The following is a 19,279-nucleotide window of genomic DNA, read 5'->3' on the forward strand; positions in this document are numbered from 1 at the left end:
GAGATGGGTGAAGAAACTGCTTTGTTTTTGCGATCTGGTTTCTAAACCATAATGCTGTTGATTAACAGGCAGTTTTAACAGCAGATACTTTGTATGCAGAAGCATCTAGAAAGCTCTGTTTTTGATTGATCGATCTACTGGTAGCTGACCGTGAAGCATCAGCAGTGATGAGGGAAGGTGTGACGCAGGACTCAAAAAGCTTGGAAGGTGTGGCTGTTCGTCTGACCCAGATTTATAAAGTTTAAGCCTTCAGGCTTGGGCTCATGATCTTATCCTTAAAATTTTCTGCAGGGAAAAAAAAACATAGAGAGTTTTTGTCCTCATTTAACTTATTGGAACATTATTAGAGATTAGGAGCGTTCAGCATACAAACCGGCAGACATTTCTGGAGAGTTAATATGAATCACTGTATTGTTTTATTTTCTTGGTAAAGAAAAAAAAAATGCCTGGATGGAATCTTAAAGGATAAAAAGACTCTTCCTCAGTGTTGAGAAATGTGTCAAAAATGCATTTTCATTAAGCTTTAACCAAGTCTCTTTTTTCCGAGCTCAACAACGACATGTACAACTTTTACTTTCACAATATTCACGGCACCTTAGGTCACTAAAATCCCCAAATTTTCTGACGCATACCAAGGATGTGACCTCAAAGGCAACTACAGCCATGCGCTAACAACTCAGCAGTTTGAGCATGTGAGTCCAAATCTATCTCATGACATCTTAATATGATACCAATTAGGAAACTGTGCTTTGTTTCTTGCCTTCCTTCGGGGAAAGAAAAGGTCAGGGTCATTCGTCATAACAACTCCAGCAGAAATGGAAGGACTTTCATTATTTTTGTTCCCAGACAGATGCTAAAAGCGGGTTTTAACCAAGGTAGTACCGTTGATGAGTGTTTTTTTAACCACACCCTGCCTTGTTTCTATTCTGTATCTCAACTTTCTGCATCCTCTTTCTGTTTTAGTCACTCACAGCGTGACTGACACCTTCTCTCTTGGGTCAAGCTTTCTTTCAAACATCACACGCCTGCTCGTGCTGTATGTACAGTACAGTTACTTACAAAAGCATCACCCTCTTTAGCCAACACCCATATCCAAAGGCCACCTGACTCACTGTGTGGCACAATGTGGGAGGACAGTGACACTGATACTAGTCAAAAGAGTCGTCATAAAGAGGAGAAAAGGGCTGGGTGGGTGTCATCCACACAATGGAAAAGGTGTCCACGAAGTTCATCAGCATTGCAGAAGATCCTCTTTCCTGTCACTCACTGCGGTGATTCACAAACTGGCCACTATGGCGAACGAGTGTGTGTGAAATGCTGAAGTGTCCGGGTCTCCTGCCAGCTCAGGCTCAGGTAATAACAACACACCATTTAATAATCTAAATCACTTTTATTAATTTAAGTTAGGTAGAGACACTAAACATTGGAACCACATTTGCTCTGCTATGGAGCAGTCTTCAGAAAAATTACAAAAAAGAGGCTTATGTCATACTGTCAAAAAAAAAAATGGCAAAAATTAAGAGGTAGAGGATTTAGGCTCATCACTGTGACTGAAGGAATGACGCCCATTGGAATGTAGTTGAAATTCAAAAACTCTTGTCGTCCCGAAGGTATAGAAAATATTCATACATCAAATATGGAGACGGTCATTTTTGGGATACTGGGGTATTCACAACATTAAAACTTTTACATTTCACTTTAACTGGACAAGGTGGACAATGGACAGGAGAGTTAAAGTGTTACTTTGGAAAGAATAATGGAAAGCTAGTGTCTTTTTCCCCCTAGACCACACATCAGTGTTGGGACAGCGGTTCGGAGTTACAGCCTATGTCAGTTTTTGTTTTTTTTTCTTTTTCTTTGAAACAAATAATATTGGTAACAGATAAATTTACAATATAAACACCACAGATCTTGAAAATAAAGACAAATGAGAGAAATAAAAAATGTATTTCCTCTCCGTTTCTCCCAAAGCAGTACATTCTGAATGTGTCACACATGCTGGTTCAACCCAGGACATTGACTCCCTCGTCTACTTTTCATCTGAGAGGTTAGTCGATACAGACCTGAAATAACAGGACCATCAAAGGGACAATGTTGAGTCCCCGTTACGCTGGAAACAGCCACAATCTGGCCTTTAAATGTCCCCCTTGGAATGACTTCATTATCAACATATATGCTACATGTCTGTAACTTAAGTATTAAACAACAACGGAATATGGTAAACTTTAATGGTGAAATATTCATCTTGCTTGCTTTTAAATGGCACAAGCAATAGTCAGAGCCCAGTTAAGCTGCAAACCAATGTCCTGACCGACTGAAAAAGAGCCTCTGCATGGGGAGACGTTGGGTGGTTTGAAATGCTGTGTTGAACCTTCCTACACAGAGAATGCTGGCAGTGTAGAGAAAAATCAGAAATTACAGTGCATGTCTACAAAAATAAAATAAAAGTGAAAACTTTTTTTTACTGTTTGTACAGTAACATACTGTATATTTCCACAATGACACTAGATAAGGCTGGTGACTACATTACGTAAATAGTTAATTATTGGATACCTTTTCTGTATGATTTCAAAACTAGTGACACAGAATATAGATGTTGGTTTCTTTAAACAAACTTAAAAAATAAAGACAAAAACAAAGTCAAATAAATCCTTTGTGTAGTACACAGCTTTCTTTGTTCCAGAGGAACAATATGGTAAACCTTTGCATTTGCTCAATGCAAGTGCACCAGTCTAGATTCAGTCTTTCCTTCCTTCCCATCTTCCCCATTTTCATCCTCAGTGGTTGTTTCCTCATGCTTGCAGGTTTATGTGCCCTCTGTTCGTGTTACAAACAGCGCCCCCTAGATCCCATTCTTAGCCTCATTGTTGTTCATGGCCTCCTTTCTCTGGGCTAGGAAGGGATACATGCATTTGTCGGCGCCCAGGAACCGGTACATGCACACAATGGCCTCGAAGGGCAGGATGCTGCGGAAGCAGGATGAAGAGAGGTTAGTGACACGAGATACTCCTGTATCGTTTACGGAGAGCTGATGGAGGGAAAAACTGGAAAATGGAAGGAAGCAAGATACTGGAATGTAGGAGGCAGCTCACCTTTTCATGAAGTTGACCATGTAGACGATGCGAGGCGTACAGATCATGGGCTGGTCGGTGAGGATGGCTCTCATGGCCTGTTTCACACAGAACTCTGGCTTCAGGGGAGGCAGAAAAGGCTCAATCTCCTTCCTGGATGGACAGAAAAATACAGATTGGCTATTTGCAGGCGCATACATTCAGGGAACGTCAAATCAAATTTACTATAACTGGCTAAGATTTGAAAATGTCAATTAAATTTGATTAAAATTCATTCAGAAACTGGAGAGGAAAGGGGCTTCCTCGGTTTGACTTTATTGCATTTATTTTAAGTGCATCTCGTTTAACAATGTTAGAAACGCTTTAAAGAGCGAGAATTACAACAAATTTGAATCAATCCGTGATTATAGTGCCACCGGTAAAACAGCTTTTGCTCACTGCTCCAACGTGGAGGGAGAGGAAAGCCAAAGAAAATGCCACCTGCTGACTGTAACCATCAAACAAAGTGAGGACTATTACAGCAGCAGATGGGGGGGGGGGGGGGGGGGGGGGGGGGGGGGTTAGCCCAGGTGCACCTGTTGGGGAGGCTTTCCCCTGGGAAAGTTGCCCTCTTTGTTTAAGCGGAGCGCTGACCGATGGCATAAGAGTCACTTTATAATATCTAATGCGACACAAACTGTCAGCTGCTGCTTTGAAGTTAAAAAAAAAAAAAAAAAAAAGGTGTTTGCGAGGCAATTTCCTACGCTGAAAATTAGAACCCATCCCAGGTGCAAAGAGGCCTTTAAAAACCTCGCAAGCGCAGTTACACAGGCCAGTGTGTGTTGAAGCTAACCTTATCCTGCAGCCTTTGAACATTCCCGTGTCCACCAGGTAAGGGCACACCAGAGTCATGTTGATGCCGTCCTTCTCCGAGGCCTTCAGCTCATGGCTCAGTGACTCGTGGAAGCCAATGGCACCGAACTTGCTGGCGCAGTAATCCTGAGGGAATAAAGAGAGAACAGGTTAGCCCTGTAAACCGCTGCCCCTGCCCGCACCCAGGGACCACAGAGAACATTCTCAAACATGCCCCGCGGGCACAGAGGTCTCTCCTTGCTGTTAATGACACAGCCACAAAAACCTGAGCGAGCCCGTCCGCTGTTCTTCGGTTTCATTAGCATTCTTCTCCAGTGCATCAGGAGCCTGCTCTGCTTGGCGGGAAGGTTTTGATGTGGTTCGCCGTGGAAATAATGTTAAAAAAAAAAAAAAAAGGCTTGGGCAAACACAGATGCATGTCGATAAACATGGGGAGGATAAAGAGATTTGACTGTGCCCACATGACAGGCGAGGGCTTTGGTTCCCTGAAATTAATGTGCACGGCTGAAATCACATTCTGAGGCATTTCCAGGAAGCATAATGGCTTCACAAAAACGGACTTTAACTTCAGCTCCTTTGAAGAGGGGCTCGATCATTACGGATGAATGCTCGCCTAACAAAAGCAAAACGTGCAGCTATAAAAACAAAGCCAAACGGAGTAGCCGTCCCTGCAGACGCTCTGAAAATGACACCATTCTCAGCCAGGCGGATAACTGAGAACCGCTCTCCCAAATATCAACTTAAAACCTCGAGGGAGGGCTATCAATCAACTCCCTCTGTGGTTATGGAGATAAACGATGCCACTAAATATTTGAATATGCATTAAAATAAAAAAGACTCTGTTCTGGGGAGAAAAACTATAGGAAGCACAAGCAAAATCTTATCCATTGAAAGCTGCTGTGAGCTGAATACTGAGTGAGTACCACGTTGTTCACAAAGCAGTGATGAAGATGTCTCTGTCCCTTGGGGAGCTGTCAGCTCATTCTGGCCCCGCAGCCAGAGCCCAATAGGGGCCCAACACCCCCACTGCTGCAGATAGAGGACTCTATAAGAGGCTCCCCAATGTTCATGTGTGTCCCTTAATTTAACGGGTGGAGGGACAACTAGAGAAAGGGGGCCTAACCTCCCCCGGCCCAGTGTGCGAGCTGGCACGCTGAGGGCTTTGGAGAAAAGCGCTGGTTTCGGATGGTGGGAACGATGGGATGTGTATGTGCTGTTGTGTATGATACTAACCTCCACTCCAGCTGTGCTGAATAAACCCAGGGAGCTGGCAACCGTCACAATGTGACCATGATTCAGCTCCAGCATCTTGGGGAGAAACGCCTTGGTGGTCTGGGGGAAGGACAGAAGAGACAGAAGGGCAAAGGAAAAAAAAAAGAAAAGAGGAAGGTTAGTTCACTTGTGCAGTTTGTCTGTGCCAAAGCCCTTTGATCCTCTCTGCCTCCCTCTCATTCCCCCTCTCCCTGTGTTTCCCCCTCTTCTCCATGGTGATGCAGAGAGAGGCGTCTGAATGAGAATTCATAACAGGCCCAAAAACAAAAAAAAAAAAATCATTCGGAGCTGTGGAGGTGCAGCTTTTGAGAGTATAACAATTTAAGCTGAAAGTTTTTGCCTTTGTGGCAGGTGTGAATTCGACGTTGAGGGAAGAGAAGAATGAGGGTTTTTCCACTCGTCAGGTTTTCACTGAACAAACAGGTATGTGGTGTGTGCGCTGCTGTACAATCTGTTCTTTTCCCACACAGATCTGGTGCCCGTCGCTGGGCCCGGCTCTAAAGACTTGGTGACAACACCAATCATAGGCCTCCGTTCACTCAACAACAATACAATTCAGCCTCTCGTCTACCCACACAGCCTCGCGCCCTGCCTGAGCAGCAGTCAGCGGAACAATTGGTGGCGAGATGAGCTCCGAGATGAAAGAGTTCCACCGGAGTGCCACGTGAGAGCCGGAGCGGTTCCACCGGCCGGTCCGGTGAGATTTAGCGAGGTGGTGAGAAGAGCAACCCCCGCCGAGGAGATTCACAGAGAGTTAGCGGCTACAGTTGATTAACCTGTGGATCCATTCCTCATTCTGCCCGTCTGCTGACTCTGGACACAGCATGAGCCAGTCAGCAGGTGTGACATGTGACGGCAATGACAGGAACTGACCAATCACTCTCCCACTAGGAGGTCTACAAACAAGCAGCGGGCCTTTTGTTGGTGGCGCTGCTACATCTATTCAAGTCAGACGTGCGCTGCCATAGTGAAGAACAATGCATGTGGCCTGCAACGCTCCTTTACAATGTTACTGAGGTTGCAAATGAAAACACTGAGGACACCTTTATATGTAACGTGAGATTCCCCGCGGTGCTGAGACGATTTGTCAATAAACTGATTAAAGTATCTAGGCAGAGAATTAATCAATACAAGTAAAAAAAGCATCCAACTTTAATGTAAAGTCTCTGTCTTTTCTCTAAGCAATTTTAAGACACTTCTTGTTCTGGGAAATTGTGCATTTGTTATGGCTTTTGACAGTTTCATTTCTAGCTCTCAGTAATTCTGCGGTCGTATAAATGAGAGGTAACAGTTTCATTGGTTGGTACAGTATGTGAGCCCGGCCAGAGGAATGATTCAGCCTCCTTTGTAAACATTTGCTGGAGGGGAACACAGAGCCAGAGAGTGCATGGTACCAGGTAGTACAACCATGAAACCACTGGCAGGGGGAGGAAAAGCCTCATTAAAACTGCAAACCAGAGATTAACTGCACCGGACCTGCTGACTGCTCGTGTAATCTCTGCTATGCTTTACATCTGTATTTGGACATCTTTCTCCTTGTTTTGTAAAGTAAGTAAAACTGGAAGCAATAAGTCAAACCCATGCAGAGGAGGCTGGTGAAAGGAAGATGACTTCACTGAGTGTATTCTATAGCCAGGTACGGTATAACTGATCTGACTCAGCTCCAAACATCTGCACTTTTCCAGGACATAAATTTTAAAGTTGCTGCTATATTCAACTCATTGAATGATGGGGCCCAAACAGAGGGAGCGAGAGAACATGAGGCCCGGATAAAAGCTGAGAAAGGCCTCTGCAAGCCAGAATGGCAGTGGATGAGGGAGAGAGTTGCGTGCAAATGAAGCATTAGCTTAAGATATGCCCATACCTGACTTGAGCCAAAGTCTCCCACTCCCACAGCAACTTTCAGAGAGCAGGGAATGACTTGATCTGGCACACCGTGCTGCGACTAAAGCCAACTCTCAAGATAGAACTGGACAATTTTGCTGAGCGGCCTGAAAATAACTGGAACTGACGGAGGAAGGGCCCATTCCCTCAGCTGGAGGACGGGGCTAAACGTGAACAAACGTCCCGTCTCGCTCCCACCCTCGCGTGATGGCCTGCTTCTCATGGCAGCTCTGGCATGTGGGTATGACCCCCGCTGACCTCTCAGACACAAAATGTGTGAAGGCAACCAGGGGCTCGTGTCTTACATCAGAGCTGCCGTAATTGGGTCTCAACGCTCCCTTGTTCCGCTAAATTACCCGCTGACACAGTCGGGCCTCCTTGGCCTATGTGGGGCTGCCTTGCCCGCTGCACCCCCTAATTGGTGCGTGCCCCCAGGAGCATTTAAGCCACACAAAGCTTCTTGCAGCTGGGGTGTCAGGCTGCATTAGTGCAAGCGCCTGACCAACAGGAATATGAACAAATATTGGCCTTTGCGTCGGACCAGATGGCCATTTAATTGGGCTGACTTCTCCCTGGATGAAGGAGAGAGAGAGAGAGAGAGAGAGAAACGCCTGAGCTCGTCTGATCCTACAGCAGATCGTGGAATTTGAGTGGGCTGCGTTTCCTGGTCATCAGGGATGATGGATGCAGATTGGTCATGTTGTGGTGGCCACGCTAGTCAGTGAGCCTCTGCTACAGTTGACTAAACCTCAACCCCCCTGCTAGCTGCCCTATTGGAATCCAATTTACCTGGAAAGTAACAGCATCGATAGGCCAGGGGGGACGCGGTGTCAATGCACTGCAATCACCGAGACACCCAGCATCCAATATACCGTGTCACCAAAAGGTAGCGATCCAATTAGTTCACAATTATTCCTTTTAACCCACTTTTAAAGAAGCGTTTGATAAATAACAGCTCTGTAGCTCTTAAAGCCATCTATGAATGTACTAACAGTTGTTCAGTGCGATAAGTCCATGAGTCACAGATCACAAGACAAAATATTGGTGCTAAATGCCAACATTTAAAAAAGATTTTCATGTGCAGATGAATTTGTTCTTAGCTCCTGAATCTAATTATTGATTTAAGTTATTTTTCAAGGTAAAAAATGTGGAAATTCTTTGGTTCCAGCTACTCAAAAGTGAGGACTTGATGCCGTTTTTCGTCGCATGATGGCAAACTGAATATCTCTGAAGACGTAACATTTGGCTCTGGGGGAGTATGATGGCCAATTTTCAGGACTACTTGTTAATAGATTAATCAGTAATGAAAATAATCATTAGCTGCAGCCCTGAACCTGAACAGGTACGTGCTGGGGGAGAGAGCCATCATGGGAGTAGTCATGGCTAGCTCCAGCGAAGGGTACAGGTGCACCAGGCCTGAGGAGGGGCCCATATAAAACCAGTCAAGTAGGACCCTTCTGCCTGGCTGCCTCCTTTCTCTGGATACAGCAGGAATGCGGCCTGCGGAACTTGGCTCCTGTCGCCTGGCATCTTGTCAAGCTGATCCACAGACAAGAAACCAATTGTCAGATAAAGTGGGTCAGCAGCAGCTTACCATTACCCTCTCGCCTCGCCTGTGGATGGGACGGCACTGCCTTCCTTCCCCTTTTCTTTCCTCTGCTCTTTTCCCGCCATGTCACTCTCGAGCGCTCTTTGCCATCATGTACTCGCACGAGAGCGGTGCGATTTCCACGAGAGGGGGATATTACTGCCTATTGTTCACAAACCACCTGTTGGATAACCAGCTCAAGATGCTGAGGATGATTTCCTTTCATGTCATTCCTCGAGACAGACTCTAAGCCTCATACGCAAACTGGTGACACTTACTGAAACGACTGCACATTCCCCGTCCTGGCATGACTAAAGACTGACGCTCCAACATCACAAATCGCCAGCTGGACTAATCAGAGCATCATCAAACAAATTAAATATTATGACCCCCCTGCCTCACGAAAGCCTAAAGGCAGCAAAAGACTGAATCATAGCTGTTTGTCCGTGTGTGTCTCTGTGTGTGTGCGTGTATGTGGCAGAGCCAGATGAACAGAGCTGGCCTCCCTGACTGCCATGCAGCTGCACCCATTGCCTCCAAATCAGGTTGGGAGGAGTCAGAGGGGCCTGGAAGGCAGACAGAGGAACTTTATCTGGACTGAGGCCCTCCCGCTCCTTCACTTATTTTGCACTCTGTTGCGCATTTTAGATGCACGGAAAGCTTTGCACCTGCTGTCCTGCTGTACTTGAGAAACTGGGTGTTTGGGTTAATGTCAATAACTGGCTGGGATTAATGTGATCTATGATGTTTTGAAAAAAAGTGATGCTGAATAAGGTGAACACAGCTCAAGAAGAACGTACAGACTGTGCATCTGTTTCCACCACGAAAACCTAAGGAACCTTTTTTATTAAAATGACAAGAGCTCTTTAATTTAATCTCAAACGTTTGTCAGAAACAGTCAAACTCCTCTTCTGAAATATGGTTGAGTGTCATTAGAAAAAGCGTGAACCTAAATAGAGGTTTATAAATCCACTAAACTGAGTGGCTTAATTGTGGTTCATGACTCAACTAATACTTTTCAGAAACCTGTTGTTCAAAAAGGGAAAAACAAAACAAAGGTTTGTGTAATGTGCCACCTGCATGCAGTCAGTTACTGTACCGTGTTTGTGTGAGAGAGGAAAGTGGACAGGTCCCTGTTAGTCTAAGCTCTATTCATCTAGCTTGTGTCTGTAATGAACCACATCCTCCATTCTGGCTGTCGCCATTCATTAAGTCCCTCTTTCATCTGCCCCCCACCCCGGCCCTAAAGAAACCACACTCTTCACAGAATATGGGAGAACACAAACACAGGCTCCTATTAAAAATCCCAAATCTGCCACCCAACCACTGGATCTTGACTCCAAATCCTGGATGTAAAAGGATGTAGAGATAGCCAGCAGAGGGCACATGAATAGATGAATGGAGCATCCATTAAAAGCAGGAAATACACAACCTGCCTGACTGACAACACAAGAGATTTTCATGCTCAATTAGGGAGCTTCACAATCACTGAGGTTTCATGGTGTCATTGAGAATGCAGTTCTCAGTAAAAGGAAGAGCCTGCGGCCAAAGTCTCAAAACCAGCATCATCCGCTTCAGCAGAGCCATTGCTCAATACATCGTGACAAATGCAATCAAAGATGAAATGGTCAATTCAGAGCCGTGGCACCAGGCACAAGACACATTCTCAATCCTTGCAATTTACTCCACAGCAGGCCTATGAACCAATTTGTGCATAATCACCACTATTGTCCTACAGAGGAGGCCGTGGCCAAGCAATGCAATCAATTATCATTACTGGTTTATTTGGGGATTTAGGAGACAGTCTTAAAGGCTAAGCACTCAACTCTCAATCCCACCAGTAAGGTTGCTCATCTCAATAGATTTCTAATTGCCAGGCTGCAGCTGTGGTCCTTCCACACCCTCAAAACACACAAGAAAGCTGCGATAGCACCTGGCTGTTCAACGCTGCACTTTAGGCTTATCTTAAGTGCAACGTATTCACTCCATCAAGTCCGCGCAGCCTTTCAGATAAGCATTCACACAGAAAAGGCCCGAAAACGGAGCCAGAGTAAAATCCGATACACAACAAATCACCGCCTGCCAACGAAATGTGGTGAGCTGATCTGACACAGATCCAACCCACGTACAGAACCCCCTGCCTCCATCTGCGCTGCAAAGGAGAGGAGAGGGAAGGGCTGACATACCATGTGGATCATCGCTGATCAGGGCTGCCAAAGAGCAGCGAAGGCAAGACTTCCAAAGCCAAACCCGTGACTTTCCTCTGGCAGAATTAAACTAAGCGGAGCTGAAATTCGAACACGCAAGGGAACTATTTATGGTCATACTTTTTCAATCCTGGAGACACACACATACACAAACACCTTTGATTCTTGAGTTTGGCACACAGAAGGATGAGATTATGAATAGGCATGCAGGTCAGGCTGGGAACATTCCTGTGAACCTAGCATCACAGTAAACACATTGGATAACACTGTGCTCATGAACACTGAGGCAGATATCACCGTCACACTGTCGGGCCTGAGTTCTCTCTCTTGGCGCGCTCAACTCGAGCATCAACTCACCCAGAAGTGTGCGTGACAGTTGACCACCATGGTGCGCTCGATCAGCTCATCGGGACACTCGAGGAGGTGATGTCCAGAGACCACGCCGGCGTTGTTGATCAGTATGTCCACCTCTCCCACCTCTCGCCGCACCTTCTCAGCTGTAGAATACACACTCTCCCTCTTCCCCACATCACACACATAGGTGTAGACCTGCGGCTGGAAAGGGGGGACCTCCTCTACCCCTCCAACAGGCCCTATGGGGGGGGGGAGATGGAAACAGATGATAGAAGTGATCAGTGAGAAAGTTTGTTCAGCAGGCTGGTTCAGACTTTGAGTTATATTGTTAATAAGGGATTATAATGCACATTAAGAGGACACTTCTCTGCTTACAGTCAGAAACCACCTGAACGAGTATGGAAGTCAGTCATGTTTGAACATCTGAGATGTGTGTGCAACCACGTCCACGTATCTTGTTTTGTGTTCACTGTGACATTCTGCCTAGGAATATGCTGAAGCTAGTATTATTGCTGTATAATTTGCCGCTGCAGGCACAAAACAGGATCCCAAGTGAGACAAGCGACTTCGCTGACCATGCGTAAAAACTGATATGATCCTAAGAAAGCAGGCTTACCGTCTTTGGTTATGGGAGTGTCCAGTTCATGGTATATCTGCCGCACCATCTCCGCCGTTTCCTCGTTGCTTTGGCTGTTTATGTCCCATAACACCAGAATCGCTCGTCTCCGGGCGAACTCCTTGGCGAAGAGCCGCCCGAGGCCGCTTCCAGCCCCGGTGATCACGCACACCTGTCCCGCCACGCTCTTCTCCTTGGGCCGCACAACCCACTTCGCCCCGGCAGTCACAAAAGCCCAGAGCACCTTCAAAATGACCACGAAGAACTCCGCAATAATTATCATCATCTTGGCCAATCAATTCGAGCGAGCAGCGGAGGAAGAAGCGCGGGGAGTGCGTCCCTCTTCAAACCTGTGTGCAGCAGATCGGTAGGGTCACGCCGACTAACTTGGAGCGCAGCGCAGGCAGGAAACGCAATCAGCGCTCAGTAGAAGTGGCGGAGGAAAAAAAGCGCAAGCTGGAGCGTAACTTGTGATAAAAGAGAGTTCAGTCAGAGTCCGGCTGCCGCCACAGTTGCAGTAAATTACGAGCAGCTACTACAGACTATGCCTCCTACTTCCTCTGCTGCTCCTCCACTCATCTCATCCTCACTCCCATCTCGCTCGCTATTTATTCAGTCCACCCATCAGCGCTGGACCCAATAGGACTGAGACTTGAGCGCCTGTCAGAATGAAGCGCCGGGTCCATGCACTACACTCAGAGGTGATGTAACCTGAAAGATTTTAGCCAACACTCATCACCCAGTTCAACATCACAAAGGAAGATGAGAGAAGTGGCTTTCCCATCAAATAAACGACGCTTTTATCATATTTAAACAAAGCTATTTATAGGAAATGTGGCTTTATGGCTTTATGGCTTTTCATGAGACATCTTGTTTGGATTCTATATATATATATTTTTTTTTTTAAATTATTATTATTATTACCATAGCGATTTTAGAAACCTTGAATATAATGATAGCTTTTTTTTCCAGCATCACATGCAGATCAGGCTATATCCTGCAAGTTCAGGTCAATGTCCGCCCAAGCAGGGAAAAAGCAAAAGCTTCGTTGCTCTTTAAAAAAAATCCAGACTTTATTTCATTTAAACTGTTGTGGATTAGATTTGAAGAAGTCAGCAGACAAAGACAAAGGCTATCACAGCAATTTACTGTCAATGATCAATACGTTCTGTTCATTGCAGAAGGTGAAAGTGGATCGATAAGTCAGGCTGCGCACTCATGCAGACGTAGAAAAAAAACCACAATGGTAATTAATGTATTTCTACGGTTAAATTGATGTCTTATCATTTTTCCTAGCTTTCGTGAGGGTGATGGCCTACAAACCGATACACATGCCCGCTTTACGCAAGAACAGACGCGCCTGAGCTGCGTTCAATTTGAAGACGCTTTTCGCCGTTTTCCTACATTTTGCCCTCATTTAACGAGCGCTTACGACGTTGTGTAACATCCTGCAGCAGAGATGTGTTTGCCCCTGTGTGGTGGGCGTGTCAGGGCGACCAACCCACTGGTGGAAGAATTTTCAGATGCTTTTGTAATACCAAAATGTGCATATTGCATTCAGTGAAAGTGCCCAAGTATGAACAGCAAAATACAAGAGGCCATTCTTATTTAGATGGTCCCTTACAGAGCAATGAATTATGAACCACTTTGGGGAGTTAAATATACTGTAGCTTTCTATGCTGTTTGGGCCCATAAGCCTGTGTGATTTTTACATCTTTTTTGCATCTAAAAATATTTGCACAAAAGTTTGCAAATGAGCATTAAAGTAGCCCGACATAAGTGAAGTAAACGTGTGACTTGGCCTCCCTTTCGAATCTAATTAAATGTGCATTTATTTGGCTTTTTAATTCAATGTGACCTTTAAAGTCTTCCTACAGCAAATTGTTTCTTGTTTTTCTAACCTTGCTGTGCATCTCATTGCCTGTGTTTTATAACCTGAAGTGGACGAGTCCACTGAGATCCAGGACCCAACGGGCAGGTTCAGCGAAAGGAACCTGCCCCTTCAGGCGCGCTGTGATCCTGCTCTGCAAAATGAAGTGTTTCCGCCCTCTGCCGGTTCAGCGAGAGCATAACCATCACCTGTAGCATGGAAATTGGAAAGGTAACCTACAGTAGACGATTTTTTCCCTTAACAATAGCACATTTGTGCCGAAAATATGGTAATTGATGTCAGAATGACTATTTTAATGTCAGCGTAATGATAGCTTTTCAGAATTTGTTGTTGAATTTGTAACCAATACCACTATCCAAATAAAATAAAATAAAAATTGAACGAGATATGACACCGTAAATTTCGGGGCTATTCAATCAACAATATTAGGAGCTTCGTCTAACGACATGATGCCATATTTAGTCAAACTACGATAACACAGCTTGTTTTTGAATAATTTTGATAGACTAACAAAATAAATGTACAAATCAGGCAGCTAGAAGGACAGCCCGTTGAGGTCCTAAATCCTTTAACGCGCACATGCGCATAAGGAAATTCCTCTTTCTCGGTGGGCGCAATGGCGGACGCAGAGTGAGTGTTTGCTGCTATATCAAAATCCAAGCACATCCAGAATTTAGACCACCATCTTTTTTCATTTTACACCCTGGATAGATTGTTTAGTTTGTATACACTATAATCCGTATAATATTATTGAGGATTGTCGTTCTTATTGTTGTATCATCACTTTGTGGAGACTTATGTGTAGCCGATGCAGTAGTACAACATGGCTGTCTTTCTAGCCTCCATGCACTCAAGAAGTAGTTTCTGTGCTGAAAGGGACGATAGAAATAACAATTGACTGTCACAATATGGCGCTGATTTTTATGTTACTATGTATGTTTCCGAGACACGTAAGCTAGCCTTCGAGGGAGTTAAACAAGCGGTATAGAAGCCGGTGAATGACAGGTTAGCAGCTAGCCGCTAGCGTGAGGATGTGATGTGTCAGTTAAGGAAATTAGCTACGAGAAGATCGTATATATTGTTAACGTGTTTCCAATTTGGTCCTGAACTTCTGTGTCTGTGCAACAGAAAAAAAGTTCCGGCGGTCCCTGAGAGCCTTTTGAAAAGGCGTAAGGCCTTCGCCACCATGAAGGCCTTTCGTATCAAGAAGATGCTGGCTGAGAAAAAGGTAGGTTGCATGCGTGAAACATGGCCCACTTAAAGAACGGATTTGACTTGAGTATGTGGCGTGTTCTGTAATTTTTGCATTGAATGGGCATGTATTCCTCATGTGTCCCCCAGGCCCGCAAAGTGACCAGGAAACTGATCTATAAGAGGGCTGAGAAGTACCACAAGGAGTACAGGCAGATGTACAGGCGTGAGATCCGTCAGGGTCGTACTGCTCGCAAAGTGGGAAACTTCTATGTGCCCGCGGAGCCCAAACTGGCCTTTGTCATCAGAATCAGAGGGTGAGTAGTGTCCACTGTCTGGGGACATAACTTCCATACCTGCCAGACTCATCAGTAACATTTACATGGATTGTTGTACTCCCAACTGGACATTGTGCTCAAGCTGTTGATGTGATGTGTTGATGCTGTCCCAACTCTTCATGATCCTGCTCATATGCGTCCTGTATTACATACTTGCTGGTTGGAAATGCTTCTTCCATGATGATGCAGATTTATAGTAAATACTATAGTATGCAATCTTGAATAAATGTAGTTCCAAACTCTTGCTGCTGCTGTATCTTGCACGCTAGTTTAGTAGAAAGCTTTCCTGTATTGAGAGTAGGTGAAACTGTTAATTTGTTTTGCAGTTTAGACTCATTGTGCTGTGCAAGCAGTTATAAGTAACTTAAAGTAATTATTTGGAGTTGAAGGACTATGTTTAGATGACGCTTTCATTCAGTAGTACCTAAATTTGGTTATTATAGCAATCCATGTAAAAGTACTTGAGTAAGCAGTTTGGTCTTTAAGTGCTTAGTGAGTTACGTGGTTAATGATGCACACTCTTTCCCCGACTTATCGACTATGTTGATACAATTATGTAAAATAAGCCAATTATTTCTGAAACCACAATCAGAATAGAAGGGGAGCTGCATGCTGCTGCTAAGATATGCTAATAATTGACTTTATTTGTTTTCTAGTATCAACGGTGTCAGCCCCAAGGTCCGCAAAGTTCTGCAGCTGCTCCGTCTGCGCCAGATCTTCAATGGTGTGTTCGTCAAGCTGAACAAAGCTTCAATCAACATGCTCAGGATTGCTGAACCCTACATTGCCTGGGGGTAAGGCTGTTATCACTAAAACTTGACATTGACCTCATAATTAAAACAAGTGCTCACTCATTGTGCACCATACTGGACATTTTAGATTTTATGGACAGTACAGTTAGTTCTGGTCTACTGAAAGTATTACTATTACTGCTGACAATAACATATCTCTGGAATGTGGTTAATGATGCTGAACTTTTTTCCCCATCTTATCGACCATGGTGAATACTGACTGAAACTAAGCCAGTTTTGTCTGAAACCACATTCCTTGATAATGTAGTTTTTACACATCTGTATTTTGAGAAAAGGAGTTAATTGCTCTGAGGTTCTTGGTTAGAATTAGCATGAAGGCGTCTAGTTGAGAGAGGTCTGGATAAGGGAGAAATGGTTAATAAAATAAAGTTGTAATAAATCTCCCCCAGGAGAATATTATTATAACCTGGTATTTGATGCACCTTATGCTGCAGCTCTTGACTTCAAAAGTCAGGAAATAAGTACTGTCAGACAGTTACCACTTAAATAGACAATGTCACAAACTTGATTGCTGGAAGTGTGAAAGCATGGATACACAAAAGTATAGCTTTTATGGCTTATTATGAATAGAATATTTACAGTGAATGTTTCTGTTCTGGACTGCTGCTGCACAGCTTTCTTTGAGCATGGTGTACCTCTAGTCGCAACCTTTTAAGTGATGGCAGAGCAGGTAATTTGCTATAGTCTGTTGATTGAAGACGTTTCCCCAAGTGCCACATGTTTTGAGGTGAGAAGATGAGCACTAAGGCTAGGTTTATGCTGATAATTTATTTATTTTTTTTTAACTGGTTGTAAAATCCTTCAAAGCTACACAACTGAAGTGCTCATTGTTTCTGAAACGTCCTCATTTAGGTTAAGCTTGTTTCGAAGCCTGTTATATCGTAGTTGAGGTAAAGTATGCTTTTGGGGGAAATGATAAATTCTGTAATAATGCTTGAAGGAAATAACAAATATGCAAGTCTTTCTATGTTTTTCAGAACTGATTTTAATAACATTTATGACCTGTTGTTTCCCCAGGTATCCCAACCTGAAGTCTGTGCGTGAGCTCATCTACAAACGTGGCCATGGCAGGATGAGGAAACAGCGCATCGCCCTCACAGACAATGCTCTGGTGGAGAAGGCCCTCGGTATGGCAATGTCTTACCTTTTTTGCTTAAAAATAAATAAATAAATAAATAAATAATAAAAAAAAATAAAAATCCACTGTTGCATATATGAGGTGAAGATTATTCTAGAATTAAGATTAACATGAATATTATTCCTCAGGAGGGAATACTAATTGGTAACATGGTATTCTTTAGTGTTAAGGTATTTAGTGTTATTTATTGCTACAAAGCACAGTGTTTCAAAAGCAGAATCACTGCTTAATGTACTGTTAGATTCAGGCAAAGCGCTGCATGTGGTTAATGATGCACACTTTTTTCCCCGTCTTATCGACTATGGTGAAAAAACTGAAAACTAAGCCAGTTGTGTCTGAAACCACATGCCTGTCTAACAGTGACTTTACCATTAGGATGACAAACTTCTTATATTGACCTTATTTTGTCACGAAGTCAAATGTTGAGCTTTACCAGAATCTGGTGAACTTGTTGGTTATATAATAAACTCCAGTCTTGGTTAAATAAATGCCCCTATCAGTAAAGCCAAAGCTGTCCTGTATTCAGGTAATAACAGATGAATCATCTCTTGTCTTCACTAATTTCTCACATGCAATTAAAAGTAGTTGTGTGGGGGCAGCTGTGCAGTTAAACTTAATTGCATTGCTTTTTGATCTGCAGGCAAATACGGCATCATCTGTGTTGAGGACCTCATCCATGAGATTTACACAGTTGGAAAGAACTTCAAGCCCGCCAACAACTTCCTGTGGCCCTTCAAGCTGTCGTCACCTCGTGGTGGTATGAACAAGAAGACCACACACTTTGTGGAGGGAGGAGACGCTGGCAACAGGGAGGATCAGATCAACAGAATGATCAGGAGGATGAACTGATATGGTGAGTTGCAGGAACATTGCGGTTCTCGAAAGTAGGCATAGCTCATTAGGTGTGGTTAATGATGCATATTCTTTTTTCCCCATCTTATCGACTATGGTGAAAACCAGCTGACAATAAGCCAACAATGTCTGAAACCACATCTTAGCCATTAATCTTCTGATCATCCACTACAAATGCCTCATTCTGTGCAAGACACAAGGAAGAACTAATGTGAGGACAAATCTAACTTGGTTCAGTGACTTTCAAAAGCAGATTGGGTCAAAATATGCAATATGGTAATGTTTTTCTTCCAAAAGGTATTTCCCAAACTGTAGAAAGTTAGCTCTAAGATGAGCCTTAACTGTGGTATAGATGAGCTGTGATGCCAGTCTTAAATGAAGATGTATCAGCCACCTTTGAATGTGCTCCTAACATTAACGGTGTGGAACAAGTTATTATAGTTTCCCAAATATGAATTATGGTCCTCATAATGGGCTCAAAATAAGTAGTAGTGAGTACTTGTAGAGAAAGCATGGAATTAACATTGAGCTCAGTTATTTAATCTGTTGGACATTGTTTTGTATCTGGGAACAAATGAAAAACATGTTAACTGTTACATTAATAACTTTTTTTTTCTCTTTCAGGTTTTCAAAGGACTCAAAATGTACAATAAAAACATAGAAAAAAAACTATATTGGTCTTGTCATTAATGTGTGGTGGCCTTTACATTAATGTGCCATCTCATACATGTCTTTTTGTTTTGGTGTTTAAAAGAGCTATAACCCCTGAACCCCCCCTTTTTTTTCTTTTGTTTTTGTATTTCCCCTTTGGTAATAACAGCATTAGAGACCCCTGAAATGACATGGGTAAAATATACAGATTTACAAATAAATTTAATTGTATGTGAGGACAAGTTACACATTTGTTACACACATGCATATTGCACCATATACACAATAGTTATATTGCGCTATTATCCTTTTCTATGAGATCTTCATGTCCTATGAAATACATATACAGATGTGTTTGTAGCGTAATGCTATACTCATGTATGCTAACAGGGGTGCAATTATGTCATGGCCATGTCGGTATGAGTGAAAGGTGCATGTAGTCTTATGTTTAAGTTTTAATGTTTGATTTCTATTTATCGCTTGATTCACCTTTTCCCTTCTGCTTTGTTACTTGACCTGCTATCACGAGTGAACTTCCCCACTGCGTGAGTCAATAAAGTCT

The 19,279-nt window shown here is 43.6% G+C and overlaps 2 protein-coding genes and 3 non-coding genes across 5 annotated transcripts; 4 read left to right on the forward strand and 1 right to left on the reverse strand.

Moving 5' to 3' along the window:
* Positions 1-1,373: 1,373 nt before the first annotated feature.
* On the reverse strand, positions 1,374-12,519 carry rdh10a (retinol dehydrogenase 10a). Its single transcript, XM_070986314.1, has 6 exons — positions 11,845-12,519; positions 11,232-11,467; positions 5,157-5,255; positions 3,904-4,049; positions 3,093-3,224; positions 1,374-2,966 (listed from the first exon to the last, which is right to left on the reverse strand). The coding sequence occupies exons 1-6, from the start codon at positions 12,128-12,130 to the stop codon at positions 2,843-2,845; spliced, it is 1,023 nt and encodes a 340-aa protein (XP_070842415.1). The 5' UTR covers positions 12,131-12,519; the 3' UTR covers positions 1,374-2,842.
* A 1,818-nt stretch (positions 12,520-14,337) lies between these two features.
* Positions 14,338-18,735, forward strand: rpl7 (ribosomal protein L7). Its single transcript, XM_070986514.1, has 7 exons — positions 14,338-14,365; positions 14,864-14,963; positions 15,077-15,243; positions 15,921-16,058; positions 17,094-17,203; positions 17,855-18,067; positions 18,691-18,735. Exons 1-6 carry the CDS (start codon positions 14,352-14,354, stop codon positions 18,061-18,063), a joined length of 738 nt encoding a protein of 245 aa, XP_070842615.1. The 5' UTR covers positions 14,338-14,351; the 3' UTR covers positions 18,064-18,067; positions 18,691-18,735.
* Positions 16,218-16,309, forward strand: LOC139347194 (small nucleolar SNORD12/SNORD106). Its single transcript, XR_011603310.1, has one exon. It is a non-coding gene; the product is annotated as a small nucleolar SNORD12/SNORD106 (small nucleolar RNA).
* Positions 17,473-17,562, forward strand: LOC139347196 (small nucleolar SNORD12/SNORD106). Its single transcript, XR_011603311.1, has one exon. It is a non-coding gene; the product is annotated as a small nucleolar SNORD12/SNORD106 (small nucleolar RNA).
* LOC139347197 (small nucleolar SNORD12/SNORD106) lies at positions 18,116-18,208 on the forward strand. The gene has a single exon (XR_011603312.1). It is a non-coding gene; the product is annotated as a small nucleolar SNORD12/SNORD106 (small nucleolar RNA).
* Positions 18,736-19,279: the final 544 nt, after the last annotated feature.

The sequence above is a fragment of the Chaetodon trifascialis genome, chromosome 18 (genome assembly GCF_039877785.1).
Source record: "Chaetodon trifascialis isolate fChaTrf1 chromosome 18, fChaTrf1.hap1, whole genome shotgun sequence".
Lineage (NCBI taxonomy): Eukaryota > Metazoa > Chordata > Actinopteri > Chaetodontiformes > Chaetodontidae > Chaetodon > Chaetodon trifascialis.